This window comes from Rousettus aegyptiacus, unplaced genomic scaffold, assembly GCF_014176215.1.
Source record: "Rousettus aegyptiacus isolate mRouAeg1 unplaced genomic scaffold, mRouAeg1.p scaffold_m13_p_5, whole genome shotgun sequence".
NCBI lineage: Eukaryota > Metazoa > Chordata > Mammalia > Chiroptera > Pteropodidae > Rousettus > Rousettus aegyptiacus.
The window spans coordinates 13,691,983-13,711,476 of record NW_023416308.1 but is presented as its reverse complement, the minus strand read 5'-3'; the positions used below and the strand labels follow the sequence as shown (position 1 = coordinate 13,711,476).

At 60.3% G+C, this 19,494-nt stretch overlaps 1 protein-coding gene across 3 annotated transcripts in view; it reads right to left on the bottom strand.

The window, feature by feature from the left end:
- Positions 1–758: 758 nt before the first annotated feature.
- The window catches only part of CABIN1 (calcineurin binding protein 1), a 135,825-nt gene continuing 117,089 nt past the window's right edge, over positions 759–19,494 (bottom strand). For 2 of the 3 annotated variants that reach the window (XM_016126130.2, XM_036220353.1), the window contains exons 30-37: positions 12,311–12,474; positions 11,569–11,665; positions 10,068–10,736; positions 8,706–8,780; positions 5,318–5,600; positions 2,698–2,862; positions 1,360–1,586; positions 759–1,255 (exon numbers count right to left, since the gene is read on the bottom strand). In XM_016126130.2, the coding sequence (XP_015981616.2) occupies positions 1,112–1,255; positions 1,360–1,586; positions 2,698–2,862; positions 5,318–5,600; positions 8,706–8,780; positions 10,068–10,736; positions 11,569–11,665; positions 12,311–12,474 (1,824 nt within the window). In that variant the 3' untranslated portion in view covers positions 759–1,111. The remainder of the gene's footprint in view (positions 1,256–1,359; positions 1,587–2,697; positions 2,863–5,317; positions 5,601–8,705; positions 8,781–10,067; positions 10,737–11,568; positions 11,666–12,310; positions 12,475–19,494) is intronic. The other variant, XM_036220352.1, reaches the window with a different exon arrangement.

Genomic DNA, 19,494 nt, shown 5'->3' with positions numbered 1-19,494 from the left:
AGAGCATCAAGGTGGGTCCCCATCCCCATCCTGGACAGAGAGCCTTTGAAGGGAGTCCCGGGGGGCAGAGCCAGCCTAGAGCTGTAGGGTGGTGACTAGGCCCCCAGTAGGGGTTGACAGTGAAGAGAATGGCAGGTCGGGTCCCCTTAAACTTGTGCCTCCTCAAAACACATGGGCTTGGAGCTCGGGAGAGCAGGGCCAGCATCGCAGGCTGGTTTAACACTCCGCTGCCACCTTTAAAAAATTCTTAACAATTTTTGAACAAGGGGCCCCATCTTTGTATCTTGCACTGAACCTCATAACTTATGTAACTTGTGTGGTTGGTCCTATCAGAGGGCAGGCGTGGGAGGAGGTAAACGCTCTCCCCCCGGCTCACCCTTCCTGATGCAGACCTTTTCCCTCAGAACGCCTCTAGGGCCATCGCATTGGGGTACCAGCCAGCTCCTGAGCTTGGCCTGGCCCCTGCCTGCCCCCGCAGCCCCCCTGTCCTCACTCTAGAGGGACTCGCCCTCATACCTCTGTGTCCTTCAGACACAGAGGTATGTGTCTGACACCCCTCCCGGGTCCAGCTCCGGTGCCACCCAGAGGGATTCGCTCTGCTCGGCTCCTCAGCCTGTGCTTACCTGTTCCTGACTGAATGCCCTCACCTACTCCCTGGGGTACCCCAGGGCCAGACCCTGACCTATGGCAGGAGGGTCCCAGAAACTCTGGACCGCGATCAGCTGAGGGAGGCCCGAGGAGTGAACAAAGAGGCAAAGTGAACTGTCCCATCTTTATTAGAAAAGAAACCAAAAAAGGGAGGGGGGTGAGCCCGGCCCTAAATGACGCTTCTACTGTGACACAGAGAGCCTGGCGTGTCCAGGCGCTGAGGTGTGGACACGGCCCCCTGGGCTGGGCTCGGGCATATTTACAAAGTCCACAATTTCATAGAAAAGGATGCCGGCCTGTGCGAACCGCGCGCGACCCATCCGTCCTTCTTCATGTGGCTAAGCTCAGCCTCCTCTGGGCCCCACGTGGTGGGGACAGACCCGGCTCGGATACCACACGGGAGGGAGACTGGGCAGCTGGGGGGCTTCATGGGCCCCAGGGTGTCGCCGGGGGCTCTGGCCCCTCAGATGTCCATGTAGTCATCATCCTCGTCCGTGTCACTCTCCAAAGAGGACTCCTGGCTTGACGTCTCCAGAACTTCCAGAGCCGGCTGGCAAAGGCTCTCCTTCCTCACGTTGGCTGCCGACTGGGCGGAAAGGATGGCCGACTGTGCAAACCAGGCAGGGCACTGGTTAGGGTGGCCTGGCTCGGCCCCAGGCCCCCTGCAGCCCTCACCCCCACCCGTGCCCCCCACGCAGCACCCTTGGTCACCTTCAGCTTCTGCTTAGTCTCCTCCGAGATGCTGCCTTTGGGTGAGAGCAGGGTCGGGGTGGGCGGCGTGACGGTGATCTCAGGGGGGAACTTGGTGGCAGCGGAGGGGATGACCAACTTTGGCATGTTGGGCAGGAGGCGAGACTTGGCCCGGCTGGGCTCCGCCTTGCCCAGGTGACACTCAGGTGGCTGGGCACTCCCACTGCTGGACACCTTGGAGCTGGCAACTGTGGGGTGGACCACTGGCTCTGAGCCTCACTCGCCGCCTCCTGGGCCTCCCCTCCCCTCCCCAACTCGGGCCTCAGTTTCCCCTCTGGAGGACAGGCACCAAGAACAGCTCCTCGTCTACATCAAACTGTGGGTGCGTTTGCTCGGCTTTTCTGCCTGTGCGGACCAGCAGGATTCAAGCCTCCTGTCTCTCTCTACCAACCCGACTACTGGGCTCTGGCTCTAGGCTGGGGGGTGCAGGGGCTGGGCCATCCCCACACCCCACCCCTGCCAGCAGTATGGTGTGCTCTGGGAGCCCAGGGCCTGGGAGGAGGCAAGATCCCCTGAGCCTTCCCAGGGAGTTTGAAGGCCCTCCGGGCACTGTGTATGCATGAACTCTCACACCCCTGTGACTACCCTAGGAAGAACTTCTTACTAACTGTCCACACCACAGGGAGGACACTGAGGCCCCAGGTGTCCACTGTCTTCCTCATGCTCCTGGGCAGGCATGGGGCTTCGTGTGCCTGGAGCCTGAGGTAGCGGTTCCAGGCTGGCAGCTTCCGGGGAGCTGCATGAGCCTGGCCAGTCTCCACATTCCTCCATGGCCTCATGGCTTTAAAAGGAGTGGGGCTGACTCAGAGCCCAGGCCTGGCCCCTCGGGCAGGCTCCAGCCCCGGGGAGTCCCCGAGGGCCCTGGCTGGGTGGGTGGCTGGTGGGAATGGGCTCTGACTGAGACATGAAGGCCAGTCTGGGCCAGGCAGACTGGTCACCCCTCAGCCTACCCTTGACTCCTCCCCCCAAGTGTCTGTCCCTCCGCTGGCCCCGTCTGGGCATGAGCACCCCTCCTGCTTATGCTTGTTTGATAGGCGGCCTGGGCTCTGCCTGCCCTCGCTCTTCCCCTCAGTGGAGCTGAGGATGGAAGGAGGGGCTCTCCCATCTCTCTCGACACCGCATCCCAATCAGGCTCTTCAGCTGGGGCTTCGCCTCCCTGTATCTCTCCACTGGGCCCTCCCCAGGCCCCAACTTGCCAGCCCCTACCATCGTTCCAGGTGAGGGAGGCGCATCTGCTGGAAAGCCCACCCTGGCCGCTGGCCAATGGGGCTGGGGCTGGGCTGCTCCCGCCTCCCTTACCCTGGCTGCAGGTGGGCTCCGTGCCTATGTGGGGGGCGCCCTCTGCTGGCCAACGGTGCAGCTCTGCCTGCGGGTCCTCGGGGGCTGTCTTCACTGGCTCACTGCATGGAGGCTCCTCGGGTGGGTAGCCAGCACCCTCTGCCCCTCCTGCCAGCTCTTCTCTCTCTGTGGGGACACAAGGTAGCTATAGGTTACATCCGCACCCAGCAGAAGGAACAAGGGCTCTCTCTTCCACGTACTGGGATGCCCAGCAGGGGACCTGGGCTGAGGCAGCTGTCTACCCCCACCAAGTGGCCCAGGGACCAGCAGGGGCCAGACCGGCACTGGCAGGAAACCACTCACACCCAGCCCAGGTGGACGCTGGCGGGGTCAGCCCCCTACCTGGACCGCGTGTACCTGACACAGTGGGGGCCAACGCCAAGACCGCCGCCAGCTTACAGGAGCGGCATTCAGAAACACGGTCGAGACCCAAAACCAAACGAGTGAGCTCAGATCAAAGTGGATGGAGTGGTATGCTGGCACCGTGCCCTCCCATCAGGCCACACCCTCCCTGGCACAAGGCAGGGGGCCGGGAATTGGCCTCAGTCCTGCCAAGGCTAGGGTGGGCCCTAGGGACAAAGACTGCACCAACTGGGCCATTAGTCAGCAGCAGTCGCCTGCTCCCAGGTCCCCTAGGCCCTGCCTCCACCCTCCCCTCAGCTCCCAGCAGCATCCAGGCGTCTGCGGCTCTGCTCTGCTCTCCTGTTCAGGCCTGGGTCCTCCGCCATGCTGGCCACGGCCCCCCGCCCCACCACCCTTCCACTCCCCGACTTTGCCTGCCAAGTCCCTTCTAGCAGGGGCACGCCTCACTTCTCCAGCAGGTAAAGCGGCCCCCGTTCCTTAGCCAGGAAGGAATGACAGCTCCTGGGACTGGGACAAACGCAGCCGTGGAGAAGTCAGGGCTTCCTGCCTGTTGGTTTCCAGGTCCTGGAGGACAGAGCCTTACCCAGCTGCCTGGGCCATGAGCCACTCCTTCCCTTCCTTGGGTCTCGCTGCCTGGCAATCACAGTCACAGACTCTCTGTCCCCATACACAATGGGTCCAGCCCCGTACACGATGGTAGGCAGGGATGAGCCACCCCAGAAGGCTCCTCCTGCTGTTCCCCTGGACCCAGGGAGCAGAGGGCAGCCGGAATCCTGTGTCACTGGGGCAGGACTCGAGGGGCAGGACTCGAGCGCAGCACCCATCAAGGTCTCCTCCAAGGCTGCCCTTCTCTCTAACACCTTGGGGACAATGCCTGCTCTCCCAGGTGGCTCATGACCTCGTGTGTCCTCTTCCCCAGCTTCAGCTCCAGGCCTGCACGCCCCACCCTCTAGTCTTCTGGGCACCTTTGCAGGGCAGGTTCCACCCCCTGTCCGCCCAAACCTACCCCCGATTCCGGGCTGCCCGCTGGTCACCAGCAGTGGCAGATGCAGCCACACTGCCAGGCCACCCTGTCACATGTGGGGAACCAGGCCCCTGCTGGGTTGCTCCTTCCTAGTGCTATGACTATTCTAGAGGCTGTGAAAGGAGGTTCTGGGGGGATGTGCCTGTCCTAGCCTGGCCCTGACACCAGCCCGGAAAGCTCTGAGAATCACTGGGGACACCCACCCCAACTTGGGCAGCCCAGCCAAACACCAGCCACCTGTGGCAGCCCTGAAAGACAGGCAGGTCACTCCACGAGACAGGTGTGGATGAGCAGGGAGGGCTGGTGGGGCGGGGGCGGAGCGCCCCGCCCATGGGGAGCCACCCTGCCGCCAGGCCGCCAGGCCGTCAGGCCTTGCTCTCTGTGCTCCTGCCCAGTGGCCTTTGAGGTTCCACCTCTGGGCCTCCTCCTGGGAAGGTCTCAGGCTTATCTGCCCCTCCCTGGTCCACCTCTGCCCCTGCCCAAGGCTGCCATTCCCAGTGGCATCCTGGGTTTAGAAGAAACAAGGGCACCCTCCCTCCCACTAATGGAGACGCCTCGCCCTGTCCCTTTTCCTTCACGAGCCTACCAACCGTCGTCTCTGCCACCATCGTGGCTGGGGTCAGTCTTGCCCGCCGGGGCATGGGGGCCTGAGCAGGTCTGACCCCACTCAGCAGGGGCTCAGGGCCTGCTCACAGGCCTGAGCTCACCTGTGTGCTCAAGGTCAGGACCTCCTCTCCCCTCCAGAATCTTCTTCTATTTTATCTCTTTATCTATTTATCTTAAGGCTCTGTGGGAGGAGAAATCAAAGGCCTGGGTACACCCATGGATGTCCATGCTCCCTCTCTCCCTCTCTCCCTTCTGGCCACACCTGTGCGATGAGGGTGGCTTCATCATCCCCGTTTTACTGATGGGGAGACTGAGGCACCAGAAAGTTGGTTTAAGACAGTGGTGGGTGCAGGATGTGCCCACCAGGGCTAGTGGCTGATGAGTAGACCACCCCCACCCCCGCCCCCACCTCTGTAAAGTGCTCCTCAGGATCTCCAGGCGGGGGGCTGCGCTGCCCACCCCTCCCGCCACCCCTCGCCCACATTCTCCAGGCAAGGAGCAGAACTTGGTATCAGCTGACGGCAGGGACCTGGGCCCAGCTTTGGCTCAGCCAGGCCTCACATCCCAGATGGACAGGATAGGACTCACCTGGGCCCAGAGAGGCCATGCTGGGGGTGGCCTCAGGCCCATGTGGCCGGGGGGACTCGGGGTCCTTGGATGGGTCTGGGGTGGAGGCTGATGCTGAGGAAGGGCAGGTGATGCCAGCTGTGGTGGCAGCTGGTGCAGGGCGAGGCTTGGTGTGGGTGTCACTGGGCCGCTGGAGAGCGTCTGCTGGCACAGAATCAGGAGGTGTAGGGGCCACGGCCGCAGGGAAGAAGTTCTCTCGGCTGTCCTTGGGGTGCTTTGGGGTGGTGGGTGTGTCCCCTGCAGCCTGTGAGGACAAAGGGGAGGTGAGGAAGGGCAGCTTGGCAGCCCTGAGCCCGTACGGCCCCACAGGATACCTGTCTGGGCCCAGGAGCACCAGCGCAGCCCTCACTCACAGCACCACGCTCTGGGCCCCCCGTGCTGCCAATGAGGGACACGGGCGACCTTTCGGGACACCGCTGATGCCTGGGACACTGCCAGGCACCCAGACCCCTCCCTGGGAGGATGTCCAGGCTGTGCTACTGGGGACTTGGCGAAGGGACCTCAGGCTGGCCACAACCTCCAGCCAGCTTCACCCTTTCACTCCTGGGTGCCAACTCGGGAGGAGTATGTCGGCCATGACTCAGGGCATGAAGTCATAGTGCCTGATGTGGGGACTGAAGTAGCAAAGGTCAGTCCTCGGGGGCAAATTCCCGAGGGCCACTGGTTGAGGGAGCTGGGGTGCCACCACAAGTGTCAGCTCCCTGGGATCAAGACTGCAGCCCTGAAGGTGTGGTGTCCGATGCTGTCCCCCACCTGGCCCTCTGCCTGCAGCCCGGCCTCAGAGGCCCCAGCAGCTACCTGCACCACAGGCCTTCAGTTTTCTACCCCCGTGGGGCCTCCTGGTGTTGGTCTACATAGTCCCCTCTGCCACCGGGCCCCTTCTACTCTGCACTGACAGCCCACTCTCCCCCGACAGGTGTGACAGCACAGCTCCCGCAGCGACACGCTGCAAGGTGGGACAGGGTACTGGTAAAGCACAGAGCAGAGCCGAGGGGCTATGTGACAGCATGTAAGTGGATCCCCAGCCCTCGGACCCCAGTATGGGACTCTCGTGCCTGCTGGGGGCACCTCGGTCGTCAGGACAGCAGGCTCCCCCGAGGACTCTGCCTCTTCTGACATTTGTCCTGCTTGAGACATGCCATTCCCAGCTGCATGTGGCGCGGTCACCCTGAGACTGCCACGGGGTGGCGGGGAGTCTGGGATGAGTCCAGGCCTCCCGTGGGAGGGTGGGCAGGACAGTCCTGTCTCTCGTGAGCGGACATTCCAGAGGGAAGTTAAGCGCTGCGTCCCTGTCCTCCTAGGCCTCAGCTGCAGGTGATGGCACTGAGCCTCCAATGATGTCCAGAGCTCCTTCCGGGCTGCCATGACAACTCAGCAGAATGGACACTCCCTGAGGAGCTGGAGCAGCGGGCTCTGAAGGCCACGGCCACCTCTCTCTAGCACAGGTCAGAGGTGGGTCCAGGACCGCTGTGACTGACTGTCCCTACATACATTTCCTGGGCTCCTCTAACAGGCCAGGTTGCAGCTAGGTGCTGGTCCTCTGTTTTTTTTTTTTTTTTTTTAAATAATTTTTTAGTTTTTCAATTACAGTTGTATACAATATTATATTAGGCTGCTGGTCCTCTTTGGGTATCAATCTCCTCGTCTAAGACGTGGGAGCCCCTTTGTTACTCTGGCAATAACAGAGTGGTGGGGACTGCTGGCTGGCAGGGCATGTCTCTCCAGGGAGTCTGGCTCTGGGCTGGGGGATCGGACCACCTGTGCAGTCCATAGCCTGCTTGGTCAAGGCTGAACCCCTAGGCTTCCTCAGACCCAGAGCCCAGGCAGAAGTGGCGGCCTGATGGCCCATCCACTGAGCGGAAGCCCCAGGGCTGCAGGGCAAGGCCTGCTAGCTCATGCTACTGGATGGGCCTAGGGCAGTCGGCCACCCCCTGGGGACAAGAGACTGCACCTATTCAAATGGCAAGTACCTGCCATTTGCCCCAGTGACCCTGACTCAGGGGTAACTCCTGCAGAAACAGCTATGCGTGGTGCAGAAAGATGCCTGCTCAGCAATATTGAACGAGGGTACTGTGGTGCCTCCCACCCTGCCTCAGACAGGTTGCTCCCTTCCTCTTCCAGCTAGACCCTGCCCAAAGGGCCGTCCCTTGAGCTGGGCCTCTCCTGGGGAGATCCCGCTCCTTCAGCCGCAGCCCCTCCCCAGCTTAACTACTCAAAAATAGCCCTGGTCTTAGATAGTGGATTAATGGTTACTAGAGGAAGTGGGTGGAGGAAGGAGGGAGGTAGACAGAGGTAATAGGGGTCAAATATTTGGTGATGGAAAGAAATCTAACTCCGGGGGATGAACACACAATGCAATATATATGGCATACTGTTGAACTGCACGCTTGAAACTTATTTGATTTTATCAATCGACATTATCCCAATAATTTTTAATTAAAAATAAATAAATAAAAAGAACAACCCAGCCCTGGTCTCTGAGCCTCAAATCCAGTTGGTCCCATCCTTGCTGCCCCGGGATGCGGGCTGGCCGGCCAGCCCATGGGTGCGCTCTCCTTCCCGGACACCAGTCAGTCCTGCCAGGACTCTCCCTGTGCTGGCAGACTGGTCTCAGAACTTAGCCCCGCCTGTGGCCTCTGCCAGCTCCACATCAGGGGCTTTGGGGACACCTACACTCAGGGCTCCAGCCTGGGCTATGCCTCTGGACGTGGGCCCCCGACCTTTCTGGCTACTCAGCCTCTGCCTTGAGAGAGTCTCAGCCTTGGCTGGGGCCCTCCCGGGCAAAGATCTGGGAGATCTGGGAGGTTCATCCCTCCTTCCTGTCACCAAGTCTTGCAGCCTACCTTCTCAGGTCTCGTGGCCCCACCTGTCACTCACCTGGCCCCTGCCTGAGCCCACTCTCCCCACCCAACGGCCAGGGGTCTTTCTAAAACACAGTGAGGTCACATCACCATCCTGCTCCCTCCCCTGCGAATAAACACTAACTACCCCCACCCGCTTGGCTCTTAATCTGGCTGCAACATCACTTCCTCCTTCTCTGTCCCAAACAGAGTAACCTTTCCTGTTGAGGTCAACCTCCCGTTTACAGAAAAGGTAGCTGAGGTGAGGGGACCCCTCCAGTCACACACACAGAACTGGGGTCTGGGCCTGCCGAGGCTCCACCCACCATATGATGGTGCCCCACCCAAGCTGGTGGTCAGGGGCTCTTTGTGGACGTGAGGCTCAGTTGCCTCCCCCCCCATCTCTCCTCAGCCCCGCTGACCACAGGAACAGTCCCTATCTGGGGTATACCCACTCTTTTGCCTACAGCCCGGGGGCCCCGGCATGGGGCCCGCTGGGTCAGGCTTACCTGTCTCTGAGCAGCGGCCCCAAGGTGCACCTGACAGAACTTCACGGCCTGTTCCAGCGCAGCCTCCTCATCCACCTGAGCAAGGAAATGCCTGAGGTCAGAGGGCCTGTCGCTTGGAACTTGCAGACTAGCTCCTATGAAGACCTGGGAAGCCTGGGCAGGTGTCCATCCATCTCCCGGGTCCGCCCCCCTAGGGCCACAGCTCTGGTCCACCTGTCCATGCCAAGATCATTTCTGTGGCAGTGTTATTACATCCTCTGGAGCTGAGGCTGGCAGGATGCAGGGCCTTTTGAATCTGAGGTCTGGGTGGTGGGCAGGTCTGATCTGACTCAGAGACTGAGAGCCAAGGCACAGGGAGGTGGGAACAAGGCCAGGGAGGTGTGGGGGCCACCTTGGATGGGCGGTGGGCAGGGTGAAGGAGACGGCCTAGAGAGTCAGGAGCAGCCATGCTGAGGTGGGTAATGCGGGGCAAGGGCCCACCCATGGCAGGGGATGTAAGGCTGTTTTTATCCTAATTAATCAACAACAAAAATAAACAAAAGTTAACACTGGAAGCTGGTGAGGCGTTGATAAAACAGGCACTCTCAAAAGTGGCACTGAAAATTGACACAGTTTGGGAAGAAATTGCATATCATGATGGTCACCCTGTTTGCGCCAGTCATTGTAGTTCTGGGGTTCTTCCCGTGGAAACCATTTTATTTTCTTTATTTTATTTTTTAACACCTACAGCACCTGGTCTTCCTAGGTGGTCTCCCATCCACCCTGCTTAGCTTCTGAGATCAGACGGGATCGGACACATTCGAGGTGGCATGGCCATAGACTTTGTGGAAACCATTTTAAATAGAGAAAAAGTTATGTGCCTGATGCATTAAAAAAAAAAGAGGAAGGCGAAATCAGAAGGGCAGCAGAGCCTCCTCACACACAGAGGGCGCTGCAGCCACCTTTGGCTGACAGCCACGAAGGTCTCTGAAGAAGTACCCCAGAGCCCTGTCACTGTCGGGGGGTTCAGGGGTCCCATCTTCCTGTGCTGCATTTGATAAGATGTCTGCAAAGTGGTTTCATTTTCTTTGAGGTTGAATATAGACTTTTGAAAGCTCTTTTTTGGGTGTCACATTTCACTCAGTTTTAGTGAGGTACAGTGACAAAATTGTAACAAAACTGATGGCTTGACGCGCTTGTTTTTCTGACACTGAATCAGTGGCATGCACATCTTAAGAAAGCTCAGATGCAGGACAGTGGACACCAGAGGTGGGGCAGGAATGACATCTAACACCCGCGCCCAAGGGCGGGCCCTGGCACATCCGGGCAGACTGGGCGTGGCCCTCCGAGCGAGAACCCCGGACCCACTCCACAGCCACCAACCTGCTTGATGAGCATGTAGGTCTCAGACATGATCCTCTCGATGCGGCCCAGGTCATAGGCCATGCCCTTCTGGCCCTGCTGCCACACGCGGTAGGCGTCCAGCAGGAGGGTCTTGCCGGACTCCGTGTCCTCCAGGAGCTTCCTTTTGCGGCTGGGCCGTGGGGGTGGCTCCTCGGGGTGGCTGCCTACCCTGGCCGTGGTGGTGGTGGGGGCTGAGGTGGTGGGGGCTGGCTGGGCCAGCGCGAGCAGGCTGGGCTGCTGCCGGGCGCTGATGCTTAGCTCCTCCAGGGACAGCTCGGCCGGCCGGCTCTCAGGCGCCCGGTCGCGAGGAGAGCGGCCTGGTGGCAGGGGCAGTGCCCGCTCTGGGTCCAAGCGGCGAGCAGCAGCCTCGCCCGTGTCCATGGGTTCAGTGGGCCCTGCCCGGGGGCTCTCCTTGTCCTTCTGCTCCTCGCCCTGGTCCGCGCTGTCTCCTGCATCCATAGGCCGGTGGTTGAGGCAACACGCTTTGCCCCCTGGCTCGGCCCCTGGCTCCGAACCGTCAGCCAGAGGGGGCTTCTTGGGGTGTGGGAGGCTCTCTTGGCCATCCTCGGGACTGGCCTTGTGGGAGACGTCAGTGGTCATTCTGGCTCCGGGGAGGCCACAGGCCTTGGGCCCTGGGTGTTCTGACCCCTGTGAGAAAACGGAAGGTCAAAGACCCCATGTCTTTGGCGTCCCCACAACAGAGCACCCCTGGGCACCAGGTGTGCCCCTCCTGGGCCTCTGCTATCCAGGCCACTCTGGCTCTGCCCATCTGCGTGCGGGCCAGGGCTGCGCCCGGAGACCCGCCTGAGGACGGTCCTCCCTGCTCTGGACCTCCAGCCTTGAGAGGAGCCAGCAGGGCTCTGGTGGTGGCACTGCTGTGGAAGAACAGGCCTGGCCGCGACGGGCACAGGGCCGAGTCCCCCTGTCATGGGCTCTCATCTGACCCTGGTGCACAAAGGCCAAGGCAAGGGTCTCAGGTGGCACTGCTGGCAGACTGCCCTGGCACAGGTCCCAACAGGGCCACCTGCTAAGCTGGAGACCTAACCTCCTGGGCCTCAGGGCGCTCAGCTGTGAAATGAGACCAGGACTGCACCTGCCTCAGAGGGTGAGAAGGGACTGTGTGACAGGGTGCTTTCAGAGGCCTTGTTCAGCATGTGGGAAGCCAGCTGGGTGAGGGAACAGCCAGCTTTGCCATCTGCTTTGTCATTACAGCTGCTGTTACCTGAGCTCACCCGGCTGGGACAGGGAGCCCTGGGCGGGAGCAACCTGGGGAATGTCACTGCCACCCTCACTGACCACAAGTCCGTGTCTGCCTAGCGAGACAGGACCTCACTAAGCGCCAGTGCATCTGTCCCATCGGGGAGGCAGGGGGGTTGTTGCTCCACAGGTGGAGACACGGGGACCTGCCTAGGGCACCGGTGTGTGAGTGACAGGAACTGGGCCGCCACCTGGGAAAGGAGAGGGGCTGCGGGCGGCATACCTCTGCGAGCTCGCTCAGTGTGTCCTCCAGCACCTTCACAGTGAGGATGAAGGCCCGCTGCGCCAGGACCTGGCGGTCAGCATCTCGCAGATACTTCCTGCAGGCACACGGGGGTGGCCGGAGAGGGTGGCGGAGCGTCAGAGCCACGCAGCTCAGCTGGATGCCTGAGCCCTCCCTGCCCCGAGACTGCTGCCCATCTGCCTGGGGTCTGCTCCCCAGAAGCTTGCCTTCAGTGAGCGCTGAGGACCTCTGGCTTTTCTCCCATGAGCCCATCCCAGTGCTCTCCTGGTCCCAGCTGGAGGCCCCTCCCCAGGTCCTGGCACAGGGCAGGTGAATGAGACACTGGGAGGCAAGGTAGTGCAGGCATGGAGGGCAGCTGCTGGCTCAGCTGGCAGCGTGAAGGCTCAGGCCAGGCCACATCTGAGCTGTGGCTCTCCTGGGATCTCCCACACCTCCTGCAAGTGGCGGCTGTAGCAGATGCCCCTCGGTCTTCTCTGCCCTATCCTTTCTGGCAGAAGGATCCTTGGTTACCTCTGAGGCCCAGGCCCTCCTGATGGCTGGCCTGTTATTGCTGGTTTTCACCTACAGCGATGTTCGCCCCAGATGCCCAGGACGGGGCAATGCTATTTAGGTTCTCAGCTCTGGAACTGAGAGGCCCCTGAGGAGACAGGCTAGTCTAGGTTCCCCCACGAGCGTAGAGATGCCCTCCTTGGGTGGACGCGGCAAGGTATGCTGCACTCACTTGCCCTGGTCCGGGGTCCGCTGTAGCATGGAGGACACCTTCAGCAGGGTGCTGTGGTCCCGGAGCTGGGCCAGCACCTTCAGCAGCAGCACGATGGAGCGGTTCATGTGCCAGGCGAAGCTGCCTGGCCGGTCGATCTCGTCCACGGGGATCCGCCAGATGCCCTGTGGGATAGATGGGTGGGCGTATAAAGGCGGCTGCTGCAACCAGACTGCCACGATGCCAGAGGGACTCTGCCCCATCAAGGGCTCCTCGACCCCTCTTGTCTCTAGGGGGATGGGAGTAAAGCCGCCTCCGCTTGCTTCCCCCCATCAATGGCAGAAAAGGATAAATGTACTGCTGTGAGCCCTTCTCTTCTGAATGACTGTTCTGCATGGCACATGTTTACTTGATCTGTCCGCTGTGGGAAGCACGCAGGTCGTGCCTGACCAGATGCAACAACTGGGGGAAGCCCAGTGCCTACATGTCTGCGCAGTTATGAATTCAGCGATGGGACTAATTCCTGGAGGTGAACTGAGGGTCACAAAATGGTTGCTGTGAACTTCTGGTAGCTGTTGCCTTCCAGATAGGATCAGGTGTGGGACCCTCCCCCACCGCCCCCCGTCCCCAATGTGCATCCCACCCAGCAGTGTCCAAAGAATCGAGGTTGGGACCAAAAACCTCGCAGCTCCTAGGATGCCCAATTCCCACCTGCCTGCCTTTGCCTGAAGTTCAGAGCCCCTGCCCCCTGCCCCCTGCCTCTGCTGAGCTTAACCTGCTGCTGCACTGGGCACCGTGCCCATTGCCAGCCCTAAGGTCTGGTTCCTGGTGGTGACCTTACACCCAGCATGGCATTTGACACTCATTTGGATATAGTCGAGATGTGATGAAGGAAAGGATGACCCAGGGACTGAATGACAAGTGAACAGGAGCTCACACCTTCTGAGCAGGCCTAAGACTATGGTGCCAGAAGCCTGGGGCAGGACCTCAGGGCCTCAAAGGAGCTGTCAGGATCCCAGATAGGTCCCTGCAGCCAACGGCCTAGAGAAATTCCTGCCCAGAACGGACCAGGACTAGAGCCTGGGCCTCCTCTTCGCAGGGGGCCCACGGCAAGCTGTCCGGGCTGTGCTCCTCCCAGGGCCCCGCTCCCTGGATGCTCGATGACTGTTCACAGCACCTCCCTCTCCAGAAGTCCCAGGAGAGAAGCCAGGGAACCTCCCAACCTGAGCCATTCAGGCAAGAGAGGATCTTAAACCCTCGGTTCTGAGTTCCTGTAGCCTCCACGCTGGGTCACCAGCTCACACTGGACATGGAAGGCCCACCTGGGCAGGCTGGGGGGCTGTGTGGAGCTGGCAGCCACCCTCCATCTCCAGCAGTGCCAGACAAGGCAGTAACTGCCCCCCACCCCCATTCGGACAAAACGGGGGGCCTGAGGCTACCCTTGCCCAGCACACTGACACTCACACTGCATTTTCCTACTCGGCAGACGTGGCTTCTATAGCTGCTCAGGACAAGATGGCTTCAAGCAGTTGTCCCTACCAGTGCAGCCCTGGTACCCCACCTTCGGGTGCGATGGCACGGGCCAGGAAGGTGCCATCTCCGTCACCCCTCAGGCCCAGCAGTAAGGGCCCAGTCCTTCTGAAGTACTACAGACATCACTGGTCGCCAGCGCAGCCTCGCACAGTGACGCCAGGGAGGGCAGAGCTCAGAGAAAGGTCCTCAGGGTCACACAGCACTAGAGGCAGCCGCAGGGCGGCCCCTCACCATCCCCGATAGGCAGAATGAGCCCAGAGGAAAGCCTTCACCCCTGGCCACTGGTTCCTTTCCGCACCTCACAGGAGGCGGGGAGAGGCTGGAGGCACGGCCCAGACACCTGCCGAGACGCCAAGGTGCAGGCAAGGTGTGTTCTGAGGCTGGCCCAGGGCCACAGCCCAGTGGGGATCTGGGTGTGACTCAACCACTCTTGGATCTCGCTCCTCTACAGGCATAGAAAAGTGCACTCTGCTCCACGCCAGACAGATGACCGCAGGGTCCAGATGACCCTGGAATTCAGGGAATCCCCCCGCCCTTCCCTTCAGAGCCTCTGGAGACTCAAAGTACATGTGGAGGTCACTTTCTGACCTGTGATCTGGGGTCAGAGGTCTCTCCCAGCTGCGCATAAGAGAGCTATCAGGGAGGATGAACAAAGGATTACATTTGTCCCTACAAATCGTGTTTGGGGGTAGATGTATGAGAAGAGGGGTGCTGACTTTTCTGGGTATTCCTCTGGGAAGTGGCCCTATTTCTCCCATGTCACCCCTGCCATCCAGGCCAGTGGAGCCAGGGCACAGGCTGGAGGAGGGGAGGGGCCTGAAGACAGGCCTGCCAGGGACTGAGGTCAGCCTTGCTGAGGGGTGGGCACAGGTAGGGGCCACGGGGGTCTCAGATATAGTGCCAACACCTTGGGAGGCTCCAGGCACTTGGGGGATCTCAGCCTAATGCTTGCTCTCTACACCTGCAAGGTGGGTACCCACCTCGGTCCACACATCTGGGGAGCTCATCAATTCTGAAGGTGACCTGTTTCACCTTTGGTTAATTAGTAAATCCTCTTCCTCATGCTGTGCTGGAACCCAAGGGTTGCCCCCATCCCCTGCCCCTCCATGGCACCCTAGCCTGCACCTCAAGCCCCTAACATCCCTGCCCCAGCCTAGGCCTTATCCTGACTCTTCCTCCCACTCTTGCCCCCCGCCCCCAATCCATCCTTGTGGCCAGGGCAAGCTTGGAAAAAGATAATGTGGCTGCATCCCTCCTGTTTACCGCCTCAACCAATGGCCCCCTTTACCTATCTCAGCTGAAGCCTGAGCCACGCTGGCCCTCACACATCTCCTGCCTCAGCTTGGGACTCACTGCCCCCTTGTGCGGCTGTGACGCTCTCTCTTCTCTGAAGTCCTCCTGGCTTGCTAGCTAGCCTCCTGAGTCTCTGCTAGGACTACTCGAGGCCAAGGTAAGTGAGAGACAATTCTGACAATTCTGGTCAGCAAAACAAATGTTCTTCAGAGCTCCGGTGTGCACGCAAGCCCTACACTGGGGTGCAGGGGGCAGGTGGTGCTGTGCCTCCTTACCGAAAAGGCAATGATGGCCAGTCACCAACACCACGGCAGTGAGCGGCAGGCTCACCGGGGTTGGCAGGACCTCGGCTGCGCAGGGGTGCATGGGGCCGGGCGTCTGGTCAGGCAAGGGCCAGCTCTCCTCTCTCCACTGAAAAAGGAGGCCAAGGAGGCACTGCCAGAGGGAACACGCATTTGGCTCTCTGCAGGGCAGGCCAGGTGGCGCAGCGACCTCAGCAGACGGTGGGAGGCATGGGTAAGGCCTCTGCAGAGAGGGATCCCAAACACCTGCTCTTGCTCCCAAGTTCTGGAATCAAAGACACAGGTCAATTACCTGTTCTTTGTGTTGTTTTGTGTTTCCCTTTGGGGGAGTATGTGCCAAAAGGAGTCAAGGAACATGCCGAAAAAAATCCCCCTGGATGGCCCATCAGGCTGCCCCCTGAAGTGGGCTAACCTGGGGCTGTGAGGGGCAGCCTGACACTGCCAGCCCCACCAGGAACAGGATGGAGGCGGGGGCCACCATCTGTTCCTTGAAGCGAGGCAATGCCTCAGTGAAGACGCTTTCTGGATGCACACTGAGGCGGATCTGCCTGCCACGCTCCTTGTCACCACTCGCCTGCATATCTCACCCTCTGGGATTGCCCTCCCGCCCCCACCCTCCTTCCTGCACCCCCGCCCCAATTCCCAGGATGCTACCCACTGAGGAATCCGCTGGCATCAGAGTTCCACAATCGTGCACATTTTCAAGCACACTTAGCTGGTTGAACTGGCTCATTTTGTAGGTGGGAACCCGAGGCCCAGTGAGCGGCCGCCTGCCCCCTGCCACGCTGCCGGAGTGCCGCTGAGCCCGGCCTGCAGGTGGATTCCCTCCTCACATCTGGGGCCCGGGGGCCACCTTATACCACAGCCACTAAAGTGCCTGGCTGAGCAGCCTCTCCATGGGCCATGCACATCTGCGGTCATCACTCCGGGGGCAGGTACAGGGTCCCTGTGCCCAGGAACCAGACTCCTAAGGGGCTTTTGGCCAATCCCCAAATAGAGCTAAGACACACCCTGTGAGGGTAGGTCTAGTTTGCAGCACACGTCCCAGGGCACGGTTTGTATTTCTTCACAGGACGACTCCCTAGCAATCCATTTCCTTTCCAGATATGTGCACGCAGGGGTAACCTAATACCATCTATCTCAGGAAAGATGGAGACCAAACGAATCAGGCTATAAGTACAGAGAAAATCAGAAGGGAACCACAGACAACATATGCCCTGGGGAGGTTTCTGCAACCATGAGGCTGGACTCCAGGGACAGCTGGCCTGAGGGCATGGAGTCACCAGGAAGAGTCACAAGCTGGCAGGGTAGCAAGCTAGCCAACAAGTCTTTCTTCTGCTTAAGTAAGCAGTGCTGGGCATCTGTCTGCAGCCACAGCCCGGATACCAGCAGCCCCAAGATGGCCAGGACATGTCCCACTCCCCAGCGCTCCCATACTGCCCCTCAGGAAAAGACGGACCTCCACACAGTGCCCGTGGAGGGCAAGGAAGCCCCCGAGCAAACCAAGGGGACCCCAGGGAGGGGATAGGCACCTGCAGGTAGGGGATGGCCACACATGGGAGCAAGGGGCTGCAGTGACCCCATGAGGAGGGTCTGGGATGGGGCTCCCCCTAAAGGGAAGGCAGCACTGATGCCAAGCAGGGCCTGAGGGTCTATGATTCAGGCCCTGCAGCTCTACGTCTTGCACCCCCACCTGGCTCCCTCCTCCCCCAAGACCCCTCACCCAGTTCCACAGGCATATATTCAATTCCCTGCTCAGAAGATGCCTGCTTGGAGAGCTTCAGGCAGTTGGTGGCACACAGCGGCAGCCTTGGGGCACTTAGAAGCACTGGGACTATGCCCAAAGCTCTGCCTGTGTACCAAGCATCTCATCCGGAGCATCTCAGCCGACCCCCCAACCCATCAGTGGTTCCAAGCTTCTGGCTGGCAGATGAGGTCACAGAGACAGACTATAACCACCTGAATAATTCATGGAGCCCCAGACTCTGATGCAAGTTGCTAAACCCTCCCTGCAGCCTTGAATCTCCAGCACCCTCCTGCTGCGCTTGAAGAAACGGAGCTTTAGAAACTGAGCCCTAAAGTGGGCCCAGCTGCCACGGTTGGGGAGCTGGGTCAGTGGAAGGCGTGGGTGCTGCTGGGTCAGCCTGTGCTGCTGCCCACAAACGCACTGCCTACTTACAAGGGGGAATGGCAAGCAGGGCAGGGCCAGTGCCTGGGCGGGAGGGCCATGACGCTTGGCCTCCGGTCACCACAATCTGGCAGGTAGCACCCCAGGGAGGTGATGGACAGCAGATGCCCCCTGGCATGGAGCACTATTCCTGGTGGCTGGGCCAAGGCCATACTCAGGCCCACAGATCATGCTGTCTCCAGAACACTGTGTTCCACGAGTTGGGGGCAGGGGGCGGCGTTTCTTCCTGGAGGGGCAGGGTCTCCCCTCTCCCCAGATTCCTGATCCACCAGTCAGTCCACACTTCTCTGACTACCAGTGTGGGCTAGAGGCCCCACCCACCCATACTCCTGGACCCTGGGCCCCTGCTCGCCAATGGGGCTATGGCTACACTCTTCGCCATGCCCAGGGCCAACTCGGAGCTTGGCATCCTGAGGCCACAGATCCAGACACAGTTCTGGTTATCACAGTAAGCCTACTGCCCTCTGCTGGGCCACTACTCAGGCCATTGTCCACCATGTTTGTTCCACTGTCCCCAGCCTCACCAATCACCTTCGTGGACCCCACCTTTTAGTCACAGCTCCTCCTTCTCCTCAACTCCAAGGGTACAGGCACAGGCCCCCCCCTGGGGAAAACAAGTGGCCTGGAAATGCCAGAGCAGGAAAGAAGGTGTGTAAGAAGGTGTGTCAGACCCAGGGCATGGACTTGTACCAAGGTGGATGAGGCTCAGGCCCTCGGGGCTGGGTGGAGACTCAGACTCATCTCATGTCCACCTGGCAGAGACAGTTGTAGTGTGTCACCAACCCACTCCTCATTTGCCAGAGGGGGAAACTGAGTTCAGACAACCTGCCCAAGGCTGCCCAGTGGCCCTGGGGTGGGGCCAGGAAAGAGGGGCCAGACTCCCTCCTCTCTGAACACTTACAATGGAATGGGGAGTCGGCGGTGTGACCTGTGATTTACAGATGTAGAAAGAGAAGCACAGAGAACTGGACCGTGACACCGAATCACTTTGGTTTTGAGCCAGGGCATTTGAAGACCTGAGGACCCCGCCTCGCAGGAGCAGGCTGGGACCGGAACACGGGCCCGCAGAGCGATGGGGAGCTGGCGACCCCTGCCAGCACCTGAGTGCCTCGGAGGCTTCAGAATCAAGTCCCTTGGGCCCTTGTTGTGGGAATGCTCTCCAGCCCTGGTCTTCTGGGACTCCACTGGGCTCCTGCTGCTGTCCCCTGCTGTCACACCCATGGACTCGGATGCAGCCCCTTCCCCATGCTGTTGTGCTGGGGACCATGTCCAGCTGGGGCACTCGGTGAAGCTAAGGCAGGAGGGAAGAGGAGGGAGCGACCACACCTGGGAGCAGACAGCCAGGCCTCGAAGGAGCCAGGTCTGGCTGCCTCATGGAGGAACTGGGGGATAAGGCAATGAGGCGCCAACAGTGCTGAGACCCAGGGTACTCTGCTTGACCAGGCATCAGGAGGGCAGCTGGCAGGTGGTGGTCTGCCACACATAGTGGACCCTCTCCCCTCTAGCTCATCCCAGGCTGACCCATCCAGAGGGGCCTGTGCCTGCTTATGGACTCCGACCTGCGGGCTGGTTCCATGGCTGACCTAGCTCTTAAGGTCAGCAGCCAGTCTCAGGGGCCTGAATCCTGGCCTGCCTGGACTCTAAGCTGACCAGGGATGGGTGGTGGGCAGGAGAGGCTGCATCTTTCCTGCTCACCTCACCTTGGGACCCCTGAACTAAGCCTGACCTCCTGCTGGGTTCACGACCTGTGAGATGAGATGAAGTCTTAGGGTGCTCCTGCAGCACCCACAGCAAGGGGTGGTGAGAGAGAAACCTGCCCACATGAGAATCAGGCCAGGCAGAGAGGGAGGCAGGTTTACTGGCCAGCCTGTGAACCCTCCAGAAAAGGA